Here is an 18,560-nt window from a genome sequence, read left to right on the forward strand (position 1 = left end):
TGAGACGGTACCCCGCCAAGATTTTCTAAAAATTTGTTGAGTTGGCATGGAATGTATAATTTACATTCATAATAAGTACTTAAAATCAGTAACTTTACATTGTGTATACTGTACATAACATAATAATTTAAACATAAGTTATAATTACTGTACTTGTATTCCCATTATATAATCATTTAAAATTCTATTGTATATTTATTTTTTTATATTTGATAAATATATAAGAAAATGATAAAGACACTTGTATTATATTACAAAACAGATTTTGAGTTTGATATGTTGTTAAATTTATAATAAAATATATACTGCAAAATTGAAATGTATTTCTTTCTTTATGACTAGCAATGTTCTTGTAGCACATAAGCCTTTGTACTGTAGTTGGACAAAATAATTACAGTGTTGACTAGTTTACCAACGAGCACTAAACAAGGAACTGACTGGTAATAATGTGGAAGTGTGCTCTCAAGCTTTGTTGTGTACAGCGCTAGATTAAAACTTACATATTACTTTTATTTACGTAGAAAGTGGATCTCTCGCATCATCACCTGATTATACTGAATGTTCTAGATGTAACAGCCAGGCTTTTGTGGCAAATGTTCCATTTGAGCAAATAAAAACATGCATATTCCATACAATCTGGTGTCCTAGATTAAAAGAATCGTATATTTGGATAAATTGGGACCTAATTATAGTGAATAGATTAGACCAAAATTAACTGAAATACAGAATGATAGTCTTTCGAAAAAGTGGATACTTTCACATAAAATCCGCAATTTTGATCTTTAGATGAAAGAATTTTGCTTGGCATCCACCAGGTTTATAATCCGTAGGGTCAAAATACCGTAACAGCTTCTACTTAAACATGTCTATTGCATCATATTTTTTAGGAATTGGAACCTGTCTATCTAGTTTTATTTGTGATTGTCAGTTTAAAATTTTTATGAAATATGTTATAATTAATAATAATTTTAAAAGTTGATAATATATAGTTATAAACAACAAAACATAAACAATGCAGTAAAAATTAGTAAAAAGGAAAGGCGGGGAAGTTAGTAGAGATTTGTCGGGGATAAAAAAAAATTTATCGTTTGGGCATCGATGAGATGCAAAAAACACAATCTTTAGATCAGTGTGCCTATATGAGCATCTAGCAGCTTACAGTATTTTAAAAAATGTTCTCATTGGGGAGGGGGACATCTCCTTCCAAACCTTTCCCGGCCCAGGCCTACGGTCCTCGGATGGCGTTACGCACCAAAATACAACTCTTGCTCTGCTATCGGGGAAATCTTAATGTGCACCAGAAAACCTAAACAACTACACTACTGTGGCTTTTGGATGATTTGATAGGTAGCAACTGTCTTTACCCTGTCACACATGTACAGATTAACTCTATAATATGACTACAGTTATGCAAACAAATGTGGACACTTTGACACAATTCGAGAATGTATTTTTATTCAATTCAAAATCTGAAAAGCATACACTTTTCTTTTTTAAATAGCATTGAGACTGCTAAAATGTGGGTCCCAAGTCTCTCGCAAATTGCAAGTCTCTCCAGTAAATCAGGACGTCCGTCTGCTTCCTGACAAGAATGTCCTGGAAAATAACCCATCTCCAGCAAATTAATTAAATCTGCATGCTTTTACTATTGTATTACCTTTTATTGTCATTTGTCTCACAGAAGTCAGTGTCTATTTTTGTTATCACCATAAGCAGCAAAACAAAATTAGATGTCCTGAGAAAGCTTATAACAGATCTGCCGGAAATTACTTCTTCCAACTTGGGACACCTGTATGTAGTCCCAATGCATTACATTGCTTTGACTGTAAGTCTACTGTCTATACCACTGTTGCATACATGTTTCATTGAAACATTAATCTACGATATCAAGGACCAACCATTAAAAAATCTGGATAAACAAAGGACCAACCATCTGGATGAACAGACAGTAACCAAAAGACAAATACATTATGACCAGCTTCTGGCTCGAACCATATCCACTAAATTGAAGCTACTGTAAATGCTCAACCACTGAACCATGTGGGTGCATAATGTCTTTTAAACTGAAACCATTTAACATCTTGTGCGTGTCATACCACGATGTGTGTCATCAACATATGGTTTGCTAGATCGTCATTCCCACTGGATCTGTATATCAACGATAGATTAAACGCAGCTTCTCTGCGCAGATCAAATGTTCTGTCATCAACTATAGAGGGTGCTGTTTCTAGGACCGTATTATAAAAATGTATTGCAAGATGAAATAGACCTGAAAAAAAAAGAATATGAATAACAATTCAGTGTTATAATATCATAAAATATTTCACATTTAAAATAACTCATTCTCTGTTTGACTGTCATACAGTAGGATACCAATTTTATTTCTTGCAATGAAGCTTAATTGAGATGTACAAGAATGTATTTTTTTTAAATTCTAAGTCCATAAACCAGACTACAAAAATTGGCCTGTATAAGCATCAGCTTCAGTTGTGGTCATGTGATTAAATTGCAGTTGGTTTTATGAATATTAAATGACATAATTTTGAAATTTAGCTCAAATTACATCATAAGTTTTGTTTTAAGATGACCAGGGTTATCTTTTTAATTATTGAAAATTGAATTTGATGTGTAATGTGCATGTCCAAATGCAACGGGTTGAGTTTTCTGAAGTTCAGAAGATGGTGTTGTCAATGGAAGTGGTTGAGAACCAGTTAGTGTGTGTATCTACTGGTCTACTGTGCTAAGAAAAAAAATTATAAGCACAACTTCTGCAATAAAATATAACGAAATAAAAATACTTTTAAACAAAAAAAAAATCACTAATTGTATTTTAATAATATATTTTTATATGAAAAATAATATATTTTATTATAAATATTATTCTTGTAGATTTGATTTTGTCAATAATTTCCTTAAAAAAGATCAATATTATATATACTTAAGAGTGATTTCCAGCTTATCAGCTTATAATAATGTGATGCTTAGACTATTTTTCAGTTGTCAGAAAAAAATAATCTTTGCTGTCCCAGGACCCTGGGATTGGAAGGCAAGCACCTTAACCACCAAGCTACAGCTCCACTCCATCAACATTGTAGGATTTGAACCCAGGACCCTGGGATTGGAAAGCAAACATCAAGCTAAAGAGTCACTTCTTGACTTGTCACTGTATTTTTCTTAGCAAATAATTGTGAACGTAACTAACCCAAGTGATGCATTGCACGACCGATGTTGTAATTGGTTTCTTGGGTATCACCTCTTAGCTTTTCATATTCTTTTAAAAATGCAACTGTCTTTGTAAAAGAAAAAAAGTGAACATGAAAGATCCCATCTGCTATTTGGGGTTTTAATCAAGTATACTTATCAAATCAATTAATAAATCAATCAATCATTTATTCAATCACTCCATCAATATGTTAACCAAAGAATTAAAACACCAATTGAACAATCAATTTGACAATCAATCAATCAGTGTATCGATCAACTAATCAATTGACCAACCTATCATTGACCAATCAACTGACCAATTAAAAAATCAATCAATCATTTGACCAATCAATTGACAAATAAATAAATAGACCAATTAGATGGGTCAATGTATCTGAAAACGATTTGTCTACACAAGCATCTACAGTACTAACTAAAGGTCTGAATTTCGTGGTTGCACCACGAAACTTACCCTTTAAAGAAATAATTACTAATACTGAATTTGCATGTTAAAGAAAAAGCCCAAGAACTAAGCGATGTAGTCCGTATACTTAAGAGAGCCAAAGCCCCAATAAGCAACACCTCAAAAGACGAAAGGCTAACTTTAGCCAATAATAATATTAATAATATAATAATAATAATTATAACTTATATAACACATTTTTAATTAAAACAAAGTGACAAATCCAATCAAAATACATTAGAAATAATTATACAAAAGCTTAAAATTACAAACTACCAAATTTAAATATAAAAAGCAAAAATTTAATTTTAAACAGGATTTAAAAAAAGAAGCAATTGAACAATGCCAACCTATCAATAGATCAATAAATTGATCGATCAATGAATTAATAAATTGACAAATTATTTAATAAATTAAATTAATCCAACAATCAATAATCTACCAAGTAACAAATCCATAAATCAAAAACCTGTAATTAAACTAATATCAACTCAAATTAATAAGTTGTTGAAACTAACATTTTTCACCATCACTTTGAAATACTGAACCATGATGTATTGGACCATATTTTCACAGTTTGTCTCATACTACATATTGCTAGGCTACATTTAAATTAAAGATGAAATACTTTTATCAAATTTTAATAATTTTTATTTAGCAGTAATTTTGTATGGCATCTTACCTGCATTATCAACATATGTCGCTTTGTAGGAAACTTTTGGCAGGCAATATGAAGGAATGTTAGAGCGATGAAGAGGTTTGTCATGGCGGAGTCTGGGTCCATCTTGTACCCACGCACATACTCGCCTAAAATAGTAAGAAAGCAGAAAATAGCACTAGTTGAGATGATATTAGTTGCCATACCGTAAAACCTTGAATAGAAGCCCCGGGCTACTGTTTTTAAGGGATCTTTGGATGGCCTTCTTTTCGAGGCTACTTTTGCACAGTAAAGAGGGAGACTTCTTTTCAAAATGAATGCTGTATATTTTAGGAATTACTACTATAAACCAATAAATAGGGCCACTGTAACATCAGTTTGTATCATGGAGTGTATTAACCGGCATTAAATTACCTAAACTACTGTGTCCAAGTGTGTTTTTAAGTTATTTTGTTTGTTTGAAAATGGGCTTCTTTTTGAGGCTACTTCTGCAAACTAAAGAGGGGGCTTCAATTTGAGATGGGCTCTTCTAGAGATTAAGGGCATCGATTGGAGGTTTTACAGTAATTAATAATAATAATTATTTAATAATAAGCAGAGAAATATAATTAATTATTTGATTAATGAAATTAATTATTAAGGGTTCTAAATGTTACATGAAATTACCTAGTGCATGCTTGTAACTTCCCCTATGAAATGCATGGTGACCATTCAACAGGGCAAGAGCAAAGCTGTCAGGGTATTTCTGTAAATCAATTAAACTTAATATTATATTAAATAAACAAGACTCTGACATAATGAAGTATTTATCTGCAAGTGAAGTTAAGAAGAAATTACAATCTGGATGTGCACTGAATTTAAGTACAGTTGAACTTGCCTAAATTGAATCCAAAATGGCAGTGAAAAATTGTTCGACTTTACAGATTGCTAATTAAATGAAAACGCAAAAAGTTGGCATGTAAAATTAGATCAACTTAGAAATTTACAAGTAGGGCAAAGTTGATTTAGGCAAGTTTAACTGCTCCAAAAATTGACAAGGCCATTTATTACATATTTCACTGTTATTCATGCATATGCAGAAATAAAAATATAATAAAAAGAGACACAGTAACAAGTTACAAGAAATCCTAATTAATATGTACATTTTAATGATTTAATTATCCAATCAGAAAGAAGTTGGTATCATGATAAGAAAGTATGACAGAGTTCCAAATCTAAATTAGAAAAAGTTATCAATTATAATATATATAATATAAAAAGATAATTTATAATTTATGTTACTTATGAATGCATGGAGCAAGCAGTATTAAAATGTACAAGAGTGATGACAATTAAAATATAAATATTGGACGTTCCTCCTCACTTACCCCTATTGTAAGACGAAGACAAAACCGCATCAAGAACTTCATGTCATGATGTTGGGCCATCATCAATCCCAGCAGATTCCAGGGCTGCGTGTAATCACCATCCTGAATAATACCCAAAGGTCGAACAATATATCAACCTATATGTAATTATCTTCACGTGGTTACCATCGTATAACTTGTATTGTAGTTAATATATAATAATTTTATTATTACTGAATGATTATCATTGCTACTTACCTTTCTGCAGGCATTTCTTAAATACCAGTTTGCTTTTTGGTTTAGAAAATCACCACTGAGGTATGCTGCAAATATCATCATATGTCCAATTTCCTGTAAAATAAAACAATTTGGATTTAAATTTTTGTTTAGATTTATATAACAATTAATAATAATTTAATGAACTTATTTAACTTGTTTAGATTTAAACAACAAAAATAATTACACATAAGAGTACACTTGGTAAAACACCTAAAAATAAAAATAACGCTTACAAAGAAATAGCAATTCAACTCCATATAATCACAACAATATACTTACAATAACATGTTAATAATGTTTAGAATAAAAAAATAAACATCACATATTCCAGGAGATTTTTGCTTACTCCTGGGAATTGAGCACCCACCATTCCCCTCCCCCCCCCCACATCCGTTTACTACTTATCAGCCGAGATACGCCACTACTGTAAAACAGAGAAAACAAAAGTGTTTTGATCTGTGTATCTTATTATGTAACTTATTTAATCCATTTTAATGATTAATTAAATATTTGAGAGTTTATTCAAAAACCTAATTGGTTAACAATCATATTAACAAGATAAATTGTCTTGAAAGTTAAAAAAAAAAAATGATTGCATAATCATAATCTGAAGTACAATCACCTTCAACTTTAGTGGATGATTTGCATATTGATTTGACCACATGGCTGACGACAGCAGATGATGCAGCGCTGTGAACTCCCCACAGCTTGCCAGGGCCTGCGATACCTTCTTGAATAATTCCCACCAGACCTCTTTCGCGATCAGACTGTCGTCCCCTATCAGATTACAGGGCTCAGCCTCTGTCAGTATTCGTAAGTGACGTTGATATTTTAACATTCTTATTTTTCTGCGTGTTTTCAAATCATCTGTGGTATAATTAAGAGTAATAAGCATAATATACAAACAAAAGAAAATGTAGTCCGCTAATGGACAAGTAATATGTGATAATAATATTAGGATTAATCCTGCGCCTTTTGCAAAGAGCTAGTCGTGCTGTAATTTAATGTCGATACAGGCATTGGCATTGGTTTCTGACAACTTTCGGTGATTCTGATCGATTTGGTCGTTTCAGGGAGCCTTTCCGATTGTATCTGGGACAACTACACTAGTATAAAGACTGCAGTAAACCACTGTAACAATAGTGTAACGATATTAAGAAACCAGATTCATACATTCAATGCCACATCATCCTACAAGCTACCCATTTATACTCTTGGGTGGAGAGAGACAACTAAACTACAAAAATGAAAACTACCAAAATCAAAACCATATAGGCATGTCACATGTTTTTGTGACATAGAGTTTAAAAGTGACTCAATCTTACTTGAGATATTTTCGTTGTGGTAAAAAGTATCAGAGAAGTGATGAGCCATCATTCTGAGTCCTTGCTTAGCAAACATGCGCATATCACCTTGGGAGTACAACAACATACACTTCTGGTGGATCAGCTGTATGTCTTTTTCTGTTGACGAATCCTCATCCTCCATCTGTGTTTCTGTCAACCAATAAGAATCATCGAAATTGTAACTATAGCGTTTAAGTTTTCTATCCAATCAATGTAAATGTATTACAATGTTTTTAACTATTTAATGAACATTCAAATTCAGAATTATTAATTATTATATTATAAAAATGCACACATCCATACAAAAATAAAAAAAAGTTAATTCGCAATAAGAAGAATTTGTAAATTAAAAAAATTAAATTAAAAAAACAAATTGTAAAAATTTAACTTTAATTTCAAATAAAGATTGTATAAAAAATTGCTTTCTTCTGGCATTGTATTCAAATTAATTAAAGTTACTATTATTCCTACCACTGCTAATTGTAATTTTTGAAATCCAAAAAATGTTATATTTTGAATATATAATGTATTATATATTAAATAACTTATTCAACTTAATGCTGGTTGCTTGTACTTTTTTATTTAAGCATTGATTTTTCCTGTTTGTTGTTGTACAGTATTCTATTTGTTAAGAGGTTCCCTGAATACAGGCCTTCTCTCCAGGTCAGTTGGAAGGTTTACCCTAAAAGGTATACTTGCCAAATTAAAATGTTGAACTTTTAAAATACAAAAGAAGATTTTACAATACCGTGAGAGAGGACATCAAGGGCTGCTTGAGATCTACCAAGCTGCTGTTCAATTGCAGATAGCGCCAAGCGAGCATCGATGTGCGAGGGCGCTAGTTCCAGTACGCGCCTATATGCACTTGCAGCATGCTCTTTTTCTTCTAATGAGTTCAGACACTCTGCATACCGAAGCCACACTGCGGCAAGATTGTACCCCTCGCTCTGTACTAGAGTTGCAATAATAGGTTTTGCATCGTTGAAACAACCTATAGAAATAAAATTATGTCAATCTTATTGTTGGTTAAATGATAGTACTTTTATTTTTCTGCAATGTAACTGCAATCAAGGCACTGACATTTATTAACCCACAAGGTACCCAGTGGCGGCTCAAAAAATTCAAAATAACGAGGCCCCAGGAAGAGAATTCCAGAAAAGGAGGGTTTAGACCTATTCAGTCCCACTATGGGTGGGGCTCAGGTGTGAAAATTTATGACCATGAAACCTGAAATGGTACTCAAACTTCTAACTGTGACCGGTTCTGATGACAGTTTAAGGCCAGTCAACATCATCAACCACCTGGAATTTTTATACCTCCATGCTGGAATGATCCAACAGTCACCGACAATGTTGATTCTAGTCTGTCAGTCACTTGTTCCTCTGCATCTGGTACATTTAACTACAGGTAATTGAGCCTTAATTAATCACTTGCCCATCCTTAAAATTCACTCTTATTTCAACAGTAAAATATAGCAATATGTCCATATATAGTTATGATGTGCCTATATTATGGTGATGATGTGATGTCATCATGACCATATTTAGGCATGTCACAGGTCAAATACAATTTGATAGTGGACAGGGCTTAATACACTTCATTGAATATTTACCAACTTCAAGGTAAGCCTCTGCAACATCAAAAAACAGATCCCCAAAGTCATCTACTGATTGGTCAAACAAATCATGCAATACTGCCCTCGATGCCTGCAGATATTTCGCATAAATTAAGCACACGCCAAGCTTCACTCTCAGATCGATCGGTAATTCCTCGGGAACCATCACATCTACTGATGGAGCTTCTGATCTATAAAAACAACAATCTAAATGTGAATACGGGAAACAACAATATTATAATATTAATCAACATGAGGTATAGAAGATCTTTTGGAGTATTATTAAAAAAAAACATTAAAGTAAAATTTATTGAAAAATGAAAGCCCTCTTGCTAATTTTATATTTAATTCATGCTTTTTATATTGTTTTAAATTTTTTCGGTATTATTTTATCATTTGACCTGGAGATCTGAGTGGACCACCATTGATGTTGGGCCTTGTCCAAGTCTTGCTCAAACGCTCTGCAGGCAATTTTATCCATTGTGTATATTCATTTTTGTGTTGAATTGGTAATAAAAAAATAAATTTTAAAAATGGAATTTCCATGATTTTCATACTGTCCTTTGACCTTTTCTTCACAAAATTGAATCCTCTCTTCCTTGAATATTATGTACCATTTACACCAAATTTTATGATGATTCATTTATTAGTTTTGCGTAATCTTGCTAACAGACAGACAAGCAGACAGCGGTGAATACATAACCTCCTTGATGGGGGTAATAAATTCAAGCTTATGCAGGGTATTAAACATTAAGCATTATACAAGTTTTGGAATGATACGCTATATAAGATGGATATGTTATTATCACTTACCCCGAGTCAGTCTCGGCTTGGGTGATTTGTTCCATGATGGCGGTAGAGTCACGTGAGGTCATCTGCACACCACAATGATCACAGATCACTTGTAACGCCCGTTGGTGCTGCTTCTGACATATGTGTAGTTCAGCCAACATATTCACATCTGCCATTTTAAAAAGAAAATTAGGTACAGATGTACTGGCTTCAGATATCTGATCAAACAAATCACATCTTATTTGTTCAGTTTGACAGACATATTTCTCTCCAATGCTGAACTTTGTTAGAAGAAGTCTGAGAGACAGTATCTAGAGACAGTACTGTATGTACTCAACTAGCTGGTGCACAACTGTTGTTACCTTACATTACTAGATGTTTTACATTGGGAGCCTGAATGTGGCCCTAGAAAGTCACATGGTTCAGATCCCTTTTTAGTGTAAACTAGCAGTCCACCCTTGAAGACTATGTACTTGGTTCAGATAATATTATTTGATCAAACAAATTATGTCTTTCCATGTCAGTTAAAAGTCATACAGCACATTATCAAATAAAGTTTGATCAAACTTTGTTGAGTCTATATTTAAAAAGTTTAAAATGCTTCCATTAGGTCAAAATTAAGTATTTATTCAATAATTGCCAAGCCACAGGGCTCATATGGGCTGGAGCTTATGCCCAGTTTCAATTAGCGAGAGGCAAGTGAGAGTATGATTGGTTCACCGCAGGTTACCCCCAGCAATTTGCAGACTGAAGCAATGTAGATAAAGTACCTTGCTCAAAGACACAAGCAAAATGCACAGCAAAGGATTGAATCTCTGACATCGAGGTTGGGAAACCAAGCCATTTTCACAGCGCAAAATTACTTTATTAAAAAAAAGTCACCAATGCTTTTCAATAAAGTTATGCATTGAAACATATACTAAAACTTGGTCGAGCAGGAGTTTATTATAGTGTGGAAATACATCCACTTACTGGTTTGCTTTTATGTTATACCATAGAGCTATTAAACAATTAGAGTGCTGACTACGCAGGCAGCCATCTTGGATGGTACGGACACACAGCTCTGCGTATTTCGAACATCGAATGCCTTCGAGTTAGCGTTCCAGTATTATCATTAACGCTATGTGTTATAGCTAGTACACTTTGGACAAATGCAGTCTACTAACCTTCAGATGTGATCAGAGATGGATGCTTGGAGACTGCTTGTTCCAGAATGTTAATGGCCGAGTGTACATCCTTATTCAAGTGGCAACTCTATTAAAACAAACACCTGTTGTTATATTTCATTCAAACTTCAAGGAAAGATGCATAGCATAAAGTGAACTACAATAAAGTTTAAAGCACCCTGTAAGGTTTGCCAATGCATCAGGCCTAGAATTAATGAATAAAATAAAAATCCTTTTTTTGTTTTTCAATTGAAACATTTAATTTCTTCCTCTAAGTTAATGGGTACAATGTATGAAACATATTTTGAAAAATATTATTTTTTCGAAGGGGAAAAAAGAAAAAGCAAAGGAAGAAGGCAACTGCCCGAAAAAATTTAAAATCAAATCTTGTGACGGACCAGCTAAACAAAACAAATGAAGCCAGAATACAGACGAGACGAGATGAGACAAAAAGACAATTGCAGTACCCGCTGATATTAAGGGATCGAATTCAACACATGTTGTATTTAAATGTTTTTTTCTAGATTTCCTCACATTGTAAACTCTAAATAATAAATAATAAAATTATTGGTCAACCTGAAAGCTGTTAATACAAGACATACCCTAGCCATGTCCCTTGCAATCTGTAAACACTGTTCCCCTTGTTCTATTGGCAATAGATCAACAATTTTCTGGTACGACTCAATGGCCTTTTTGTGATCGCCAATCTTCTCATACAACTTTGCTCGTTGCCATTGAAGACCAATGTTCTGCTGGTTTTGCCTCAATGCTGTAACACAAATGCAAAATGTAACAGTTATCGAACTGGCATTCCACAGTTTTGTTGTCACTGCTCAGTTTTGGCCCAGAAGTGTTAAATGGCCAGAAGGCATTAAGAATTTAACTCCTGTTTTTTTTTTTTTTTTGTTAAATATTTGACAACAAATTCTGTTCAAGGTAAATATGCAAGATCATTATTAAGTCTAGGGAGAACAAGATAATACATGAAAAAATTACATTTAGAGGGAGCTCATGTTTATCTGAAATTCGAAGTTTCAAAGTGCAATCTTCACTTATTTGATAGGCAGCGGCTAGGAATATTGGTACTGTACAATATCTCGGTAATGGTAAGTGTGCTTAACTATTGCCAACCCTAACCTTCTTTATCATTACCAAGATATGGTACTTCCTTACCTTTAGTGTAGCAGTTAATAGCCTGTCTTGTATCATTCTGTTCTAGACACATCTCTGCAAGTTTCACCCATTCATCAGTGTCTTTTGGGTGTAGATGGGCAGCTATTAATAGGAACTGAATGGCAAATATAAAAAAAATATAAGCACTAAGCATTCAACTGGGTTTTGCTATTATTCTGCAAGGCAATTTTAAAGAAATACCATGTTGAATATACTATACTGAATATTTGCAATGCACATGGATGAACTCATAGCTAAGTACTATCGTACAAATTTTTTCTCGCACAGCGATCATGATGGTGATTTTTGTGTACACACAAGCCGGGCACATACAATGGTTGTACAAAAGTCAAGAATTCCACCTATAACAATAATACTATACATGCTGTGTGACATTCTCAATTGCCTAGTTGACCGCTGACCATCTTCGCAGTATGTGCCTGGATTTACAAGCAATTCACAATCTACCATTCTCTAACATGCACAAGTCCATTGGGACTAACAACTGAAACCCACGCACTGGAGGAAAAAAAAATATGTTGATGCAGTATGTTGTAAATTGACTTTTTTGAGACGAAAGAAGCATAGCTGACAAAAATGCGAGAGTGCTTAATGAATTACAGATTTTTAAACATCCCCCACCCTATTTTTTTAAATATTGGAGAACATATCAATTATTTTTTCCTCCAGAGCCTGGCTTTAACTAACTTGAATGCATTTGCAAAAGATGATGTGCTATGTAACTACACTAGGGCCATGATTAGTGATGGGAATGAACTGTAGTTGGCACTATTTATTACATCTTTTAACAATTACTCTCAGTAGTTTGGTATAGCAATATTTATGAGTTCAACCTGCAGAGCCTTTTCGTTATCTCCTTGGTCTTCATGCATCATTCCAAGTAAGTGATAAGGTTCATAACTCCTTGGAGCTGAAATTAAAACAAAAAAAGAAAGTGTAAAAAAAATACTGTTTGAAGGTTTGCATGGCAAATTAAAGTATATATTAATGCTTGCAGTACACCACATAGATAGTCCTGAGAAGAATTGTTGCTGCTGGTTGAAAATATCTTGACGTTTTGATTGAGTTGCTACAATCGTCTTCAGGAGAATTATAAAAGAAATGTACTGAGCCAGGATGACACTTACACACTCAAGTGCTTGCCTGTTGCTATCTAGTGGGTGCGCGGTGGGGCGCACGTCCTCCTAAGAGAGCTCCGACCAGACTCAAAATATTCATTTGCTGATCCAAACATTATTTTGCCACTCCCCTGTCAGACGTGCTGGACCACCCCGGCCTGTCATTGGTGAACTTCTGGAGCCAACGCTGCACAAAGTCCCAAGACCCTGGTATTAGCTAAAAATTTAATAAAACAACAACTATCACTAACCTTCGCGAATTATTTCCAGGCACATCTTGATTGCGTCCTCTCTTGCCCCACGTGCAAAACATAAGTTTGCTTCACCCATTAGACCTCTGAGAGTTTTCGGTAAGCGGTTATGGAATCGTGTTTTCTTCTTTTTACGTTTCTCTTTTTCCATTTCTAATTCAATCTCATATGCATTGTCCCCTAGCGAATAAAAAAATGTGATATCCATATTCCAAAACTATTATTTTAGCAATATCTATAAGATTATCATTGATTGCCTTTATTTATTTATTTCTTATTTTTTTACTATTATTTTAGCAATCTCTATAAGATTATCATTGATTGCCTTTATTTATTTATTTCTTATTTTTTTACTATTATTTTAGCAATCTCTATAAGATTATCATTGATTGCCTTTATTTATTTATTTCTTATTTCTTTATACTGTACAAGTTCAATCCTCAGCAGTATGGTGATTGGTGCAGGAGGCTTAATATAGTGACTGTAAATAGGGATTAACACGGTGTACTGGTGCATTCAGCCGTTGCTGCGGACAGACGAGAGTAGTTGGTACCAGTTTCGGTAATGCGTTATATAAATCTAAAATCACATTATATTACACTAAATGATGGAGGCTCCTGGATGCTAAAGGCTGTGTTTGTAAGGAGCCTCCGTTTGAAATACTGAATATAAAAAATTAATGATATGGTGTTGATTCACACAACTAAATACAAGCCTTAAAGTCAATACAATTGATATACGTTAGCAATTCACATACCTGGTGCTCCTAAGGTAAACGAATCCTCTCCAACAATTCCTGTTGATGTCATTGCTTCATCACCTACAAAACAATATGTTTTAAAAGTGTTGTTAAGTAGTCATGTCAAACATGATTTTTTTTTTTCCGCTTTGCACCAGTGTCGAACGAGCCTTGCACAGTTTACTAGAGATCTATTTGAAAACAAATGTTGCGGCATTTCAAGAACACATACCCAACATGACTTTATGATTAGTACAATGGGGATGCAGTTAAAGGTAAGAGAATACCGTAACACGCAGCTAACAGCATTATTGTGCTGAATTACGTATGGGTGTGGTCCCTGACTACCTAGCCACCATAAGGAGGCACTTATTTACAGTAGCTACATGTTCAATTCATTCCACAACAACAGGGGGTAGAAATGAACAATAGAATTGGGGTAAGTCCGGTACTCCTAATCTTCCAATATAGATGCAATGGATTCGTTAAAGTGTACAAAAGCCAGATTTGTTCACTTGTTGTCCATTTTAAGTCCTTATCCAAGAAGACTTGATTCTACCAACCCAGCCCAGGGCGGGGAGCAGCAGGAACCAGCGCCGATGTTACAGCAGTAGTAAGCGGCACCCATGAAACATAATTCTTGACATTTCAATTACTAACAATCAATTTATCAGAGGAACATGTGATTATTACCAACTGCATAAGATGACCCTGTTGCTCTGTCATCCTCCTCATTACTGTCATCACTACTGGGGACATCTTGTTGCTCTTGTTCACCACTAGTTGTGGCCTCATCAGTGCCTGTTGTATCATCTTCTAACCTATCCACATCTTCCAGTAATTCCTTCAACTGAAGTTGAGAAAATCAAGTTTTTATTTTAAACAACAATCAATTTATGAGCCCAGCCCAGAGGCAGATCCAGGAATTTGAAATAGAGGGGTTCCAGGAAGGGACTTTCACAGGTCATCTAGGCCTATATACCATCTCAGCCTCATCATGGTAGGGACAAAATTTATTGATAATGGTATAGTACCAGAAGACTCTTTGTAAAGTTTGTTAATTGCGTGGAGGATATCTCAAATATCAGGAAAATAGGTGCGCAGAATCGTAATTGCTGCATAACTGCATTGGATATATATAAAGATTTGGTCAAATCCTTATTTTTCAAAATGCCATTGGCATTACTGAATATAATTTTAGAATATAATTTTTCATTTTTTTCGCCCCGCCCCTTGAATTTAACACTTCAGCCTGCAATATTAATGTTCTCTAGGCCTAGCTAGGGGTCTAGCTACGCATCTGCCGAAAATTGGATCATATCAGTCAGGTGCGATCCATCCATCCATGACATGTCTTCTCCAATGGGTTAGGGTTGGAACATTAAGAACTTACACACACGGTCCATGGATCGCACCTGATCCCATCAATTTTCCATTGCTAAGCCAGGCCCTGGGCCCAAGACAGGACGGCATCTCCCAAGACAGTATACCGGCGTCCGGTCTATTTCTTAGGTACAGTTTACTGAAATAAACAAACCTAAGCTAAGTTTTGCACAGACAGGCCTAGGAATCACCACACTGTTAGGTACCATTTACAGTGTAATTGTAGAACAATGTTTTCAGAAATCAGTCAAAATATAAAAATAAATACCTTATGTCCATCAGACCACTGTTCAAATGTTATTTCACCACGCAAATATCTCAACAATTCCCCTTCATCCACATCGTAACGAGACATGCCGCCGTCAAAACATGTTTTGCTGAATTCTCTGTTTTGGTGTAGAATGATAGCCTACGTCGCCAGTCGTCGGTAACACAATTTTGACAATTTGCGGAAACATTTGAACTTTAACATATTATAATTTATACTTATAAACAATGCCGTAGCCAGAATTTCAAACAGTGCTGGACAATAGGGTGGACCCACTTTACGTATAACTTCAAAATATTATAGACTTATTTTCTTAAAAGTGGACCAATTTTACTCATAAAATTGCATAAGGCAGATTGCATTAGAGTTAGGCTAAATATGAGAAATCTGGACCCATTACTTTCAGAAACTGGATTCATTTTATGCATAAAATTGCATAATTTGGACCCATTTTTTAAAAACTTGCAACCATTCTATTTGTGGACCCATTAGAAAATTGTGTGGGACTGTTCCAACTATCCCAATAGCTCTGGATACGGCACTTCTAACACAATTTTCAGGAAACTTTTCCTGAATAAATTGTAATTGTGTTCTACTGTCTAACCAGGGAACAGTGTTCATTGTTCCCTGGTCTAACCCCGACCCCCATTTCTTTATTTTATTTATTTATTTTTTTTTTGATTCATCAATTCATGGAAAAAAGACTACATAAATGTATGTGTATACCGCTACACACATAATAAGCCTATTTTACCGTAGTAAGAATCTGAAAAAATTTACTTAAAGTCATTAAAAGATGCTTCAGGAGTCGGAAAAGCTAATTTCCCGCCAGTTAGAAATCAACATTTTCCCGGGAAGAACCCGAATCCGCCTTTTCTCTTCGGGGTTCATTGATTCATGAATCTTTTTTCAAGAGGGGCAAAACCATGGATTTTGAATAACTTAAAAGTCATTAAAAGACAGTTCATAAGTCGGGAGAGATCATATCCCGCATTTCTAGGAATCAAAATGCTCTCGCTGGAGAATCCCTGGTTTTCTCTTTGCGATTTATGTATGCAGCCACTCAGGGGAAAACCTTGAATTTTTAATATTAAAAAACACCTCAGAATTCGAAAAGCTCATTTCCCGTCACCTAAAAATTGAAATTTTCTCAGAGGAACCCGGGCCCCTTTACTCTCTGGGTTTATCGATTCATGGAATTGTTTTTAACCAGGGGAAACCGTGAATTTTGAAGAGCTTATCAATAGACATCTCAGAAGTCGGGAAAGCTGATTTTCCACCACCAAGGAATCAAAATTTTCCTGGGGAGGACTCACTTTTTTTTTTTTTTTTTTTTTTTTTTGGATTTCATGTAAAAAGAATACGTTCGAAATTACTCAGTTTTAATTATGTATTACACATAGTTTTCTTTTCTTTTTTTTCAACCTTTTTACTACAGTACTAGATAATATCTCGTAATAACGAGGTACTTAACTCGTAATTACGAGATAATATCTCGTACGCACAGGTTAATATCTTGTACGTACGACATTTTATCTCGTACGTACGAGATAATAATCGTACGAGATAAATATTTTTATTTTTTAGTTGGCAGCAATACGCTTCCGTAAGTGAGTATTATACATCCATGAAAGAAAAAAACAGAAAAAGATTAGGAAAAAAATCTATACATTTTACTTTTTCAAAGGCACGTTGATCAAATAGGGTTTAAGAATCTTTTTGCAACTTTAATCTATAGTCAAAATAGGCCTAGCAGAAATAGCAAAAACTTTGGGTTTTTTATATGAATATCAGAAACAAGTACACCTATGAATGAGACCATCAATCATATGCTTTCTCAAATTCATTTTGAACATGACGGGGATTCCATTGGCATGGAAAATAACCTGAAGTGACTCTGGGGCATCTAATTAGAAGAGTTAAGTACAAGTAAATTTAAAACTCTGCTGCCAACACTATTGAGTTGTCTTTGGCAAAAAAAATGTTCTATGTCCATATAAAACCATATAATAATAATAATAATAATAATAATAATAATAATAATAATAATAATAATAATAATAATAATAATAATATATGTAAAGACATTATAATAATGTTAAAATCTATCAAAACAATGCATGATTCGGATATTCGATTGGACCATAAAAAACAATGGTCCTTTTATGAAGATTGGCCTTAGCATGTTTCAGAGTAGCATATTCGTAGTATCGAATTGACAATATTTAATTTCATTTCACTTAATTTCATTTATTTATCAGATAATTCCAACATAAAACAAATCTATATTAGTAGGTTATTAAAACAATCAATCTATTTGGTTACCTTATAGTATGGTATTAGTATAGTATTATTATTTTCAAGGTCATTAGACGACTCGAAGAGAAAGTGATCCGCACGTCGTAAGCTGTGCTATTATTTAAACACCGGAATGGTAGCGTATTTTTTCTTTAAATGGGGGAGGTGGTGGCAGTGCGCGAAGGTCACTTGGGAAGCTCAATTATAATTCTTAAAATAAGGTGGTTTTTTTTGGTGGAGAGACTGAGTGGCCCAAGATTTATATTAAATGTATTTGGGGATCAAAAAGCTTATATATTGATGTTGTCATCATATGCTTTTTGTTTACCGTATATAATTTGATATAAAACGCATGTGGCACTGCACATTATGCTCTATGTAACTGTAAATAATAATAATATAATTACTATTACTTGTTCCTCTGGACACTACAGTCAGTT

At 34.1% G+C, this 18,560-nt stretch overlaps 1 protein-coding gene across 1 annotated transcript; it reads right to left on the reverse strand.

Moving 5' to 3' along the window:
• Nucleotides 1-1,456: 1,456 nt before the first annotated feature.
• Nucleotides 1,457-16,009, reverse strand: LOC117119214 (general transcription factor 3C polypeptide 3-like). The gene is made up of 19 exons (XM_033264023.1): nucleotides 15,823-16,009; nucleotides 14,865-15,021; nucleotides 14,190-14,252; nucleotides 13,433-13,612; nucleotides 12,897-12,973; nucleotides 12,043-12,157; nucleotides 11,472-11,638; nucleotides 10,870-10,957; nucleotides 9,725-9,872; nucleotides 8,909-9,102; nucleotides 8,045-8,287; nucleotides 7,276-7,446; nucleotides 6,573-6,817; nucleotides 5,930-6,022; nucleotides 5,693-5,794; nucleotides 4,992-5,070; nucleotides 4,350-4,474; nucleotides 3,203-3,290; nucleotides 1,457-2,269 (listed from the first exon to the last, which is right to left on the reverse strand). Exons 1-19 carry the CDS (start codon nucleotides 15,907-15,909, stop codon nucleotides 2,091-2,093), a joined length of 2,601 nt encoding a protein of 866 aa, XP_033119914.1. The 5' UTR covers nucleotides 15,910-16,009; the 3' UTR covers nucleotides 1,457-2,090.
• Nucleotides 16,010-18,560: the final 2,551 nt, after the last annotated feature.

The sequence above is a fragment of the Anneissia japonica genome, unplaced genomic scaffold (assembly GCF_011630105.1).
Source record: "Anneissia japonica isolate Jap-2015-1 unplaced genomic scaffold, ASM1163010v1 scaffold287956_len95842_cov151, whole genome shotgun sequence".
Taxonomy (NCBI): domain Eukaryota; kingdom Metazoa; phylum Echinodermata; class Crinoidea; order Comatulida; family Comatulidae; genus Anneissia; species Anneissia japonica.